At 39.9% G+C, this 12,196-nt stretch overlaps 1 protein-coding gene across 1 annotated transcript in view; it reads right to left on the bottom strand.

Moving 5' to 3' along the window:
* Positions 1 to 7,653: 7,653 nt before the first annotated feature.
* The window catches only part of ZBTB11 (zinc finger and BTB domain containing 11), a 28,356-nt gene continuing 23,813 nt past the window's right edge, over positions 7,654 to 12,196 (bottom strand). The window contains exons 9-11 of the mRNA XM_061134185.1: positions 10,698 to 10,856; positions 10,399 to 10,574; positions 7,654 to 9,804 (exon numbers count right to left, since the gene is read on the bottom strand). Of these exons, the coding sequence (XP_060990168.1) occupies positions 9,287 to 9,804; positions 10,399 to 10,574; positions 10,698 to 10,856 (853 nt within the window). The 3' untranslated portion in view covers positions 7,654 to 9,286. The remainder of the gene's footprint in view (positions 9,805 to 10,398; positions 10,575 to 10,697; positions 10,857 to 12,196) is intronic.

The raw sequence follows: 12,196 nt of genomic DNA on the forward strand, positions 1-12,196 counted from the left end.
GTTTTAAATAAACCCCTGACTTTAGGACCAAGGTAAACATCATGTTTAAAAAAATAAATAAATTCCTGATTTTTTAAAAATAAAATATTTGGCTGTGCCAGGTCTCAGCTGCAACATGCCGGATGTTCGGTCTTTAGTTGCAGCGTGTGAACTCTTGGTTGCAGCGTTGGGATCTAGTTCCCTGGCCAGGGATAGAACCTAGACTCCCTGCATTGGGAGCATGGAATTTTAGCAACTGGACCGCCAAGGAAATCCCCATAAATTCCCAGCTCTCCTAAGAGCTTTTATCAGAAGTAGGTGTTGAATTTTGCTGAAAGCTTCTTCAGCATTTTATCAGCGAGGGAAAACTAATATAAAGAATTGTTCACATGAGAATTCTCAGGGGTAGTAGTAGAAGTAGCAACTGCAGAGAGAAACTAACCACCCACAAGGCTAAGGGAATAAGGGAGAGACATCTCAGAAGAGGGGCCCAGAGGCTGAAACTCAGACCTCTGAGGAGACGACAGCTTCTAGCTTCAGGGAAGAGCAACCTACCAAGCTTCCCGTCACCACAGTGAAGACACGTTTTGGAAACTCATGATTGAACTTCTGCGTGGGAAGCCCCTTGGTGATACGTAGCCCTTTACCCCTACAAGAATCCATTGTTAGTAATAATTGGTTTTCATCATTTACATTTTACTTCATTTCTCTATACTTTACAAGTTCTCCACATTTATTCCACATTACTTTGATAACTGGAGAACTGAGTGGGGAATAGCGGTATCTCTGTAAATCAGGTAAATTAGCTGTCATGCTTGGGCCTCAGGGATGTGAGAACTTTTTCAGACCAAAAGCCTTGGGCTGCATCACAAAAAACACCTACTTAATTATTGCACGTGGACATAGAAGTCATTCACATCTTGTACTTTTTTAATGTAGATGTTCTGTTCTAAACTTTGTTTTCTTCTAAGTATAAGTCCTCTTTGGGAGTGTCTTATCTTTCGTATATGCTGAGTTCACATTGCTTAATATTTAGGAAAAAAAAAGTTGTGTACTATGTAGAGTATCAAGGATGACAACTATAGCTTTACACTAAGTCTGAACTCTGGTGTATCTTTATCACTGATTGATATCATCCAAATACACCAAAGATGAATTTCACTCAGAATCCAGTATTGTCCTGATCTCATGATAGTTATACACCTGAAGTTACTTATTTTATTCCTGCTTTTATTATATATATATAAATATATAATATCTAAATTATATTCAGATAAAGATTTACATTAAATTATATATCTATTATATATATAACTGCTTTTAGAATTCCCTGACTAATCTTAGTTGATGTGAAATGGTTAAATCAGTAGCAACTATGAATTTACTCATGTAACCATGACTGAAAATAAAGTTCCTAAATAATACTTCAAGAATATATAATTATTATGCCCTGATTTTAATAAAAAGAAACATTGTATCAACATTCAGACAACTAAGATCATGGCATCAGATCCCATCACTTCATGGCAAATATATGGGAAAACAATGGAAACAGATTTTATTTTCTTGGGTTCCAAAATCATTGCAGATGGTGACTGCAGCCATAAAATTAAAAGATGCTCCTTCCCTCGTAGCTCAGTAGGTAAAAGAATCTGCCTGCGATGCAGGAGACCTGGGTTCGATTCCTGAGTCAGGAAGATCCCCTGGAGAAGGAAATGGCATGATTGGAAAATCCCACAGACAGAGGAGCCTGGTAGGCTACAGTCCATGGGGTCACAAGAGTCGGACACGACTAAGTGACTACACCACCACCACCACCTTGGAAGAAAAGCTATGACAAACCTAGACAGCATATTAAAAAGCAGAGGATTACTTCACCGACAAATGCCCATCTAGTCAAAGCTATAGTTTTTCCAATAGTCATGTATGGATGTAACAGTTGGGCTATAAAGGCTGAGCATCTAAGAATTGATGCTTTTGAACTGTGGTGTTGCAGAAGACTCTTGAGAGTCCCTTGGACTGCAAGGAGATCAGTCCCAAATATTCACTGGAAGGACTGAAGCTGAAGCTCCAATACTTTGGTCACCTGATGCAAAGAGCTGAGTCACTAGAAGAAACACTGATGCTGGCTGGGAAGACTGAAGGCAGGAGGAGAAGGGGGCGACAGGGTAAGTTGGTAGCATCACTGACACGGACGTGAGTTTGGACGTCCGGAGCTGGTGGACATCCAGAAGACTGTGAACGACAGGGAAGCCTGGCGTGCTGCAGCATGTGGGGTCGCAGAGTCCGACACAACTGAGCGACTCAACACCACCACTTTTGTACCAAGTACTGCAAAGGAAATAATATGGAAAGAATGCAAGTATTGATGCTAATTAGGTAAAGTATTTGCAAATTATTAAAGCAAATCTAACTGAAGATGCAATTGAGAATGAAAACGTGTGTATGTGGGAATACGGTTATATGAGGCATGTCTACTTTTCCACTTAGTTTTGCTATGAACCTAAAACTGCTCTTGAAAAGAAATAGTTAAAAAAACCAAAATGTGAGCAGTCATTTGACTTATAGATTGACAAGGTATGTCACTTAACCATAAACCTAATAATACTAAGTTCAATATAAAAACCCCCAAATATATTTGCTGTGAGAGAATATTAATCTATGTGTGAACAGTTATATGCATTACCATACCAGCAAATTTCCCAAAGCATCATTTAAATGTAGTTACATTCTCAAAGGGTCACTCTGAGAAGATAGTGTCACTTTACCAGTTGATTTGTTTTTTCCCATTTATTTTTATTAGTTGGAGGCTAATTACAATATTGTAGTGGTTTTTGCCATACATTGACATGAATCAGTCATGGATTTACACAGGTTCCCCATCCCGATCCCCCCTCCCACCTCCCTCTCTACCCAATCCCTCTGGGTCTTCCCAGTGCAGCAGCCCCGAGCACTTGTCTCATGCATCCAACCTGGACTGGTGATCTGTTTCACCCTTGATAGTATACTTGTTTCAATGCTGTTCTCTCAGAACATCCCACCCTCACCTTTTCCCACAGTCTAAAGGTCTGTTCTGTACATCTGTGTCTATCTATTTTGCATATAGGGTTATCGTTACCATCTTTTTAAATTCCATACATATGCATTAGTATACTGTATTGGTCTTTTTCTGGCTTACTTCACTCTGTATAATGGGCTTCCAGTTTCATCCATCTCATTAGATTTTTTTTTTTTTTTAATAGGACATGTGAATTATTTATTTATTTATTATTTTTGGTTGCGCTGGGCTTCCTTGCTGCGAGAGGGCTTTCTCTGGTTATGATGAGTGGGGGCTACTCTCTAGTTGCCGTGCAAGGGTGTCTCACTGGAGTGGCTTCTCTCGTGGAGCACGGGCTCTAAGGCACTTGGGCTTAGTAGTTGTGGCACCCGGGCTAAGTTGCTCCGTAGCACGTGGGATCTTCCCAGACCAGGGATCGAACCCGTATCCTCTGCATTGCAAGGCAGATTCTCAACCACTGGGCCACCAAGGAAGCCCCATCATCCATCTCATTAGAACTGATTCAAATGAATTCTTTTTAACGGCTGAGTAATATTCCATGGTGTGTATGTACCACAGCTTCCTTATCCATTCGTCTGCTGATGGGCATCTAGGTTGCTTCCATGTCCTGGCTATTATAAACAGTGCTGCGATGAACATTGGGGTGCACGTGTCTCTTTCAGATCTGGTTTCCTCAGTGTGTATGCCCAGGAGTGGGATTGCTACAGTAGGCATCAACTATGATGCTCCAAGGAAGACAACTGGGAATCTTAAGCATACATTTGACTACAGGCCTTGCTTTCTCCAGTAGGAGGAACTGAAGCAGCGGGCATGGGGCTTCCCTGGTGGCTCAGTGGCTAAGATTCTGCACTTACAATGCAGGATGTGTGGGCTCCATCCCTCCTGGGGGAACTTAAGATACCCCGTGCCACCCTGCCAAACACACAGGAGCTGCCGTTCTGTGCCGTCTCTTAAGGGGCGCTGGCAGTGCCCTCACGCTGCAGGGGAGGAGGGTTCTGGTAACAGCCATCTCGTCACATTACACACTCCCATTATAACTTATGACTTCCTTGCTGTGGGCATAGAGCCATTAGAAAGCAAGGAAGGTGCACGATTAAGAGCAATTTCAGGTATTAATCTGGAAGTAATGTGTGTAAGAGAAAAACAGGGCAAGCGTGAAAGCTGGGAAGCCAAGATATTGGTAATACACTGCACGTGTGGGTTTGTAAAATCTTAAGAGTACTATGCTAACAGGGTTTCCCAGGTGGTGAAGTGGTAAAGAATCCACTTGCCAATGCAGGAGATCAAAGAGATGTGGGTTTGATCCCTGGGTCAGGAAGATCCCCTGGAGTAGAAAATGGCAACCCACTCCAGTATTCCTGCTTGGAACACTCTCCCATGGAGAGAGGAGCCTGGTGGGCTATAGTCCTTGGGGTTGCAAAGAGTCGGACATGACTGAGCATACATCCACACTAAAATATGTTATCAGTAATTAGTAGTGATGTTAATAGAAGTAATGGACCAGAGACATTGCTAAAGAATTCATTGGCTGAATCACTGACGGAAGCATCCTAGATGACCAGGGATCTGGGATCTAGGTAGTAGATGCTAAAGAGAAAAAAATCCACACACACACACACACACACACACACACACACACACACACACACACACACACACACACACGCAGGATAACTTTTAAAGTTTAAGAAAAACCTTCAGTTAGGATTTAGGAAAATCCACAGAGGGTTTTCAAGGGGAAATGGGGTCAACATAAGGCCTAACTGTAAAACAGTAATCACCACTGGTGTGGGAGTTAATGAACCATATGCCTCTCACCGGTTTTCACATCTGTTGGGAAGTGTTGATATGTATCTGAACTTACACTGCCTACAGCTCACGAAATGGATGCCTGTGGAGTAGAAGACACTGCCAAGAACTTCCAGCAAGGAATGAAAACAAAGCAAACCCAAGTGGTGGATTCATATGCAAACATGTAATTTTTTTTGTTTAAATTTTGAGAAAGATCTTTATTTGCTTTACACAGCAGTAAAAATTGTATGTTATACATTGCCTGTGTGTGGGTTAAGTCCCTAAGTCATGTCTGGCCTTTTTGCAACCCCCTTGACTGGCCCACCAGGCTCGCCCAGCCATGTAATTTTCCAGGCAAGAATACTGGAGAAGGTTACCATTTCCTGCTCCACGTCACGTTTTCTAGTTGGCTTTCCTGGAGGCTCAGATGGCAAAGAGTCTGCCTGCAATGCAGGAGACCAGGGTTTGATCCCTGGGTCGGGAAGATTCCCCCGCAGACAAGAATGGCTACCCACTCTAGTATTCTTTTTGGAGAATTCCATGGACAGAGGCAGGCTACAGTCCACGGGTTGCAAAGAGTCAGACATGACTGAATGACTGAGCACTTTCTAACTGAACTAGTATTCTTATGAAAAGACAAAGATATGGCAGCCTGGACTTTTTTTTCCAAGACAACCATAGGAAATTTTCTAGTGGTCCAGTGGCTCAGCCTCCATGTTTCCACTGGAGGGGGCCCGAGTTCAGTCCCTGGTCAGGGAGTTAAGATATTACATGCCGCACAGCCAAAAAAAGCCAATCATATACTATGCATGAGAGACATACCTCACATACCAGGTTATGAGCAGGCTGACAGCAGTAAGCATGGTAGAATGTACCCCATGAATACCCCCCAAAAATCCTGATGTAGCTATTTTACTATTTTAAAAATACTCATTTGGTTGTGTCAGGCCTTGGTTGTGGCATGCAGGATCTCCCGCTGCAGTATGTGAGCTTAGTAACTGCTGCATATGTGGTCTTAGCTCCCCAACCAAAGATGGAGCCCAAGTCCCCTGAAATGTAAGGTGGACTCTTAACCCCCGGATCACCAGGAAGCCCCTGTAGCTATTTTAATTTCAGTCAAAGCAGACGTAAAGCCAGGAGCATTACCAAAGGCTCTTCATTTTATCCTTTCATAATGATACAAGGTCTAACTCACCAGGAAAACAGTTCTGTATTAGACAACTAATAACAGCTTCAAGATACATGAAGCAAAAATTGCCAGAATTATTAAAAGGAGGAGAAATAGGCAAATCTACATTCATACAGGTAGAGGTATTTTTCTAACTGACAGAACCAACAAACGAGAAGGGAAAAAAAAGAATAGGGGTACAGGATATTTGAACAAAAATAATCATTTAATTGACATTAAAACAATGTCTCCACACTGCAGAAAATTTAGTTCTCATGAAACATTTACAAAAATTGACCACTGCTTATCCATAAAAAATAACTCTCATCAAATGTTAAAGAATAAAAAATGTGTTTTTTTTTTTAACCTTTTTTTTCCCCTTTATTTTTATTAGTTGGAAGCTAATTACAATATTGTAGTGGTTTTTGCCACACATTGACATGAATCAGCCATGGATTTACATGTATTCCCCATCCCGATCCCCCCTCCCACCTCCCTCTCTACCCGATCCCTCTGGGTCTTCCCAGTGCACCAGGCCGGAGCACTTGTCTCATGCATCCAACCTGGACTGGCGCAGAATGTTTTTAATCACAGTAAAATTATTTTAGAGATCACTAACAAAAAGATAACCCCCAAAACCCTCTATGTTTAGAAGTAAAATGTGTGAAAGAATAAATTATAATGAAAATTAGAAAATACTTTAAATCAAGTAACAGTGAAGGAATACCATATCCCAATGTGTGGAACACCATGAAAGCTGAGTTTAGAAGAAACTTACAGCTTTAAGTACGTATATTAGAAAAGATAATAAGTCAGCAGGCCTTACCTGAATGGTGGTAAACTGAAAAGAGGCAGCAAATTAAGCCGAGTCAAGAAGGCTCAGTGTTAAAGAATCTGCCTGCCAGTGCAGGAGATGTGGGTTCAGTTTCTGGGTCAGGAAGATCCCCTGGAGAAGGAAATGACAACCCACTCCAGTATTCTTGCCTGGGAAATCCCATGGACAGAGGAGCCTCGGGGGCTACAGACCATGGGATCACAGAGTCTCAGCGACTAAACAACTGTACTCTTAACATTTATAACATTCTGGAGAAATCCAATAAACAGCAGTATTCACTTCAGAACTTCAGACAACAGCATCATGTACAGTTTACACCACAGCTATTAAAAAAGAAAAAGAGACACCGAAGGTCTGGACTAGATCCAGCAGTTTAGGTAACTGTGAAATTACGTAGAAAGCCACCGGCATTTAATAAAACAGCACTAAGAAGATTTAATCAGGGGACACCCGATCTGACAACAACGTGTTGTCAGAAAGCAACAATGTGTGCTTTTAGAAAGGAATTATTATAAACAGCAGTTTCTCCATGGAAATATAAAACTGAATCTTTGGAATCTTAATACTTACTTCTGCATGAAATTTATGTAATTCTCTAAACACACTTAAATTATCCAAACATGGTAGTTAATTGTACTACTTTTGATTTTGTTGTAAGATTATGTTTAAGTGTAATAATAAGTCATAATAGTATTATGTGTTCCCTCAGGGGTTATTTTTAATGTGTTCAATTCCCCTCCTCTTTAAAAATGGATTAACTTAATAATAAATAACAGCAACTGATTTATGAGCTGAAAATAGTGACAAGTTTAACTTCAAAGCTTTTGCTTTAAACAAGATTCAACATCTTTTATTTACATATTTATGACATACATTAATGGTCTTACCCAATTAATTAAATCTAATAACAGTGGTGACAATGGAACATAAAGACAATTCCAAATTTTAGATTGAAATACATTTTCACTAACTGAAACATATGATTAAACAAGCAGCCATTATAAAGCTGTAGACTGTATGTCAATCCACTTAAAATTGAAAGTCAGCCACACAGCCACCGAAACAATGGGAAATGTGCAAATGCAAATATTACATATGCAGGTACAGCACACGCATGGCATCACATTTATTTTTCTTTTAAGCCACTTAAACCGGAATAAACATTTTAATAATATATATACATCAAGGCACATTCTTTTCTTGTGCTTTAGGAATGATTTACATGTGATTTGCTTATATCTTAATTTTATACCTTATATTAGCTTATTCTAATACTTAGAAGTTTAATTTTAACAATTATAACTTGAGTGGTAGTTTCCCAGGAGAGAAATGTGATATCTCTCCATGGTTATTTTGAAAAATGAGAAAATTAGATAGCTTACAGAGGTGGCAATTTAAAAATCAAACACACAAATTAATTTTTCAGGCAACTTTTAAAAAGAATTTACTTTTAACAATTTGGTGGGCCATAATCAATTCCTTTACGTAGTATACTATAATGAGGGTTGAACTGAAGAATTTTCAATATTCCGAAATTACTTGACAATCATATGGTATCCACAGGACTGCTGTAGATATCTATATTGTTATCCTATTTCTAAACTGCAGTTTTTTAACAAAATTGAACAATTAAACATGATACAAAAGCTGCAAACAACCAAACCTAGTTTTAACCTTTTTTCCCCCATTTATTTTCTTGTTATCAAGGAGAAATTTCCCATCAACAGAGATTATTAACAGTGTTCTTTGCTCATGGTCAATTTACTTGCCTTGAAGGTTAGCATAGTAAGGCTTAATAGGCATTTCATGCATTTGAATTGCATTTGAAAAATTAGCTATTCATTTAAGGTTTCCCCATACAGATTAAGTACACTGTGCAAACTTGATTACAACATGTAACTCATTAAGTGCTTTACAATAGAATGAAGAATCCCTGACTTTATAAAGGGATAAAATAAATAGTAAGTCAAGAACCACAGATGTGAAGCATTTAAAAAAATGTAATATACCTATGCATCCTACTAAAATGTTTTATATTAGAATTTTTAATCCATAAACAGGGCCAATGAAATCACAGAACCTCTATATTTTGAGAATAAAAGAGAAGAGCCAATTAGTACAGCCTTTTAAATTCAAAGTATATATAATCAAGTCAAAATGCAAATAAAACTGTACGGTTTTGAATTTAGTACAGTTCTTTTTAAACATTAATTCATAAAAAGTATACCATGATAATCCACTGCCACCAAATAGATTTGTTTTCAATTTGTTTACAGTAAATGGACTTTTCTACAGAACCATTAGCTAGACAAATCGTTATATGTTAAAACACCACCAAACAGCCCAGAACCTGGACATACAAACTCCAGGCAGATAGTCACACAGTATTGTAAACAAACGTTCTGTGAGTTCAATATACATGAGACGTCACTTCTTTTTATCTCTATTACTACATTCATTCTGTTTCTGAAATATGTGCCACCTCTACTTCAACAGTCTGAATAGCTTCTGCGACTTCAGAGAGCTTCTGTCCTTGCTGCTGTGCCAACACATAATTAACCACTTGCATAATACTTTGGTCAGAGAGCGTAGACACCGATGGACACTCCTCAGTCGCTGCAACAGCTTCAAGAGCGTCCATGGCTTCTCCTGTCACTACCACAGTTTCAAGTTCTTGAGGACCACTGTTCTCTTGTTCCTGCATGTCTGCCGTTAAGATGCTAACAGCATGCTCCACTTGAGTTCCCTGGTTGTGAAACTGAAGGGTATCTTTTTCCAGCATGATCTTGCAAGGCACATAGTCCCTGTGGAATTTAGTCATGTGTTTACGGAGTGTTCTAGCATCTATGTAGGCTTCACTACACACAGGACAGACGTAAGGCCGTTCGCCTGTATGTGTTCTGACGTGGCGTTTCAGGGATCGGGCATCAGCCCAAGCAACTCCACATGTTAAGCACTCAAATGGCTTAACTCCTAGTAAAAGGGGGGAAAAAAAAAGGAAAAGAGAGGCATGTGTGTGTGTGTGGTGAGGTCCAAGTACCAAAATTTATTACAGCTGCCTGATAAATAATGCTTTTAAGTACACTAGCCCATAAGCCTTATTATCTTGACTATGGCCATCTTTGAGTTAGGGCCAAACGGTTTCCCCTAGAATAAAGCAGATTCTGGATATAACCTTTCTAAAGATGTTCCTATGGATAGAAGTTACTCTGAGACAATTTCACTGTCTCACTCAAAATTTCACTCAGAATTTCCTTACACCTTCACAGCAATCCTGTAATCCTAGGGATAAAAAACAGAAGCTTCGAGTAATCCATTCCAGCATAAAAATATTGATACAGAATGTTAAGCTCACTAAGAAAGGAATCTGTCTATCTACACAACAATTAGGTAGTCAGATTGACAATCACTGCTATTATTTGAATAAATGTTCCATAATATGGGATTAATCTCTCATTAAGGAAGATAAGATAACAGACAAGAGGAATGGAGAAGGAAGAACCACTACTGGACTGGTTTTTATTCGATTTAAAGGTCTGTCTATTAAACTACGTGAAGTATAGTTACCTCCATGGTTGTTCATGTGTCTTCTATACTCTCTCAGCTGAGTGAATTTTCTTCCACATTGTTCACACACCCGTTCCAGGTTTTGCTTTGCTCGTCCTTTTTTTCCATGGGTAGCTTTCTTTACATGCCTTCTGAACAATGCTTTTTCGTAAAATTCTTTGCCACATATATTACACCTAAAATAGAGGAAAAACACAAATTATCTTTTCCTAAACACCAGAACCATACCAATGGACTAACAATTAATCCAAGTACATATATATCTCAATTAAGCTCAGATTCACCCCAAATTTACCCACCTGTACGGCTCAGTGACAGAATGAGATTTCACATGGGAATACCAGTCTTTCTTCCAACTATAGCACTTATCACAAAATTGGCACTGGAATGGCTTCACACCCAGATGTTTGTTCATGTGCTGGCGAAGGTCTCTGGCTTCAAAGAAACTCTTCTCACATCTGCAATAACAAAGTCCATTCACCCAAATGGATCATCTTATTCTTTTAAAAGAAGTTTCCAAGAACTCCGTATATTCCTGGGTTTCTAGAACTCTACAAGATGATCCCAATTTAAAACAAAACAAAATAAAATCTTAGTATTGCAATCTTGCATGAAGGCTGGAGTGTGTTAAGTTCTTTTAGTTCCAAAGTACTAGAAACATTTTAGAAAGAATCCTGCAAAGCTCCCAAAGGTCATCATAAAGGTGATTATCTTCCATCTTCTCAACTCCTTGGGATCTCCCCCTTTTACACCCCTTTTCACCCTCTCCCATTCTGTCCATCTGCTGGGGTAGGAGTTACCCCTGCCCTAAGGATGGGGCAACTGACTGAGGTACAGGTCAATCAGCGCACAGCATCCTCTCAGCCACTGTGACCGATGCCCAGAAAACCAAAGGACTGAGCCAGAGTCAATGGAAGTGACCTCAGGGCTTTTATAGGAACAGGAGAAATGACTGATGCCCAGAAAACCAAAGGACTTAGCCAGAGTCAATGGGAGTGACCTCAGGGCTTCTATAGGAACAGGAGAAATGACTGATGCCCAGAAAACCAAAGGACTTAGCCAGAGTCAATGGGAGTGACCTCAGGGCTTTTATAGGAACAGGAGAAATGACCGATCCCCAGAAAACCAAAGGACTTAGCCAGAGTCAATGGGAGTGACCTCAGGGCTTCTATAGGAACAGGAGAAATGACTGATGCCCAGAAAACCAAAGGACTTAGCCAGAGTCAATGGGAGTGACCTCAGGGCTTTTATAGGAACAGGAGAAATGACCGATCCCCAGAAAACCAAAGGACTTAGCCAGAGTCAATGGGAGTGACCTCAGGGCTTCTATAGGAACAGGAGAAATGCAGCTTGACAATCTGGGAGTTGAGGGGATGTGAGGCTGAAACCATTGCCACCGTCTTGTCCACATGGAGCCTCACAGACATCAAGTGCTAATGAATCTGAAATCAATTTACATTAAACCATTCAGACTCCTAGTTCATTCAAGCCAGTTTAAACTGGGTTTTCCTACATTTGCAGCTATAAAGGTATGCATAATAAACCACTTTCTTTTAAAATAAGACTGAGTAAGGGGACTTCCCTGCGGTCTAGTGTTAAGACCTCCCCTTCCAAGGCAGGGGGTTGCGGGTTTGATTCCTGGTCAGGGAGCTAAGATCCCACATGCCTCAGGGCCAAAAAACCAAAACATAAAATAGAAGCAATACTGAAACAAATTCAAAAAAGGCTTTAAAAATGGTCCACATCAAAAAATCTGTAAAAAATAAAAATAGACTGATCAGAGAGTGACATCAGCAAA

Source organism: Dama dama, chromosome 31 (genome assembly GCF_033118175.1).
Source record: "Dama dama isolate Ldn47 chromosome 31, ASM3311817v1, whole genome shotgun sequence".
In the NCBI taxonomy this organism is placed as follows: Eukaryota; Metazoa; Chordata; class Mammalia; order Artiodactyla; family Cervidae; genus Dama; species Dama dama.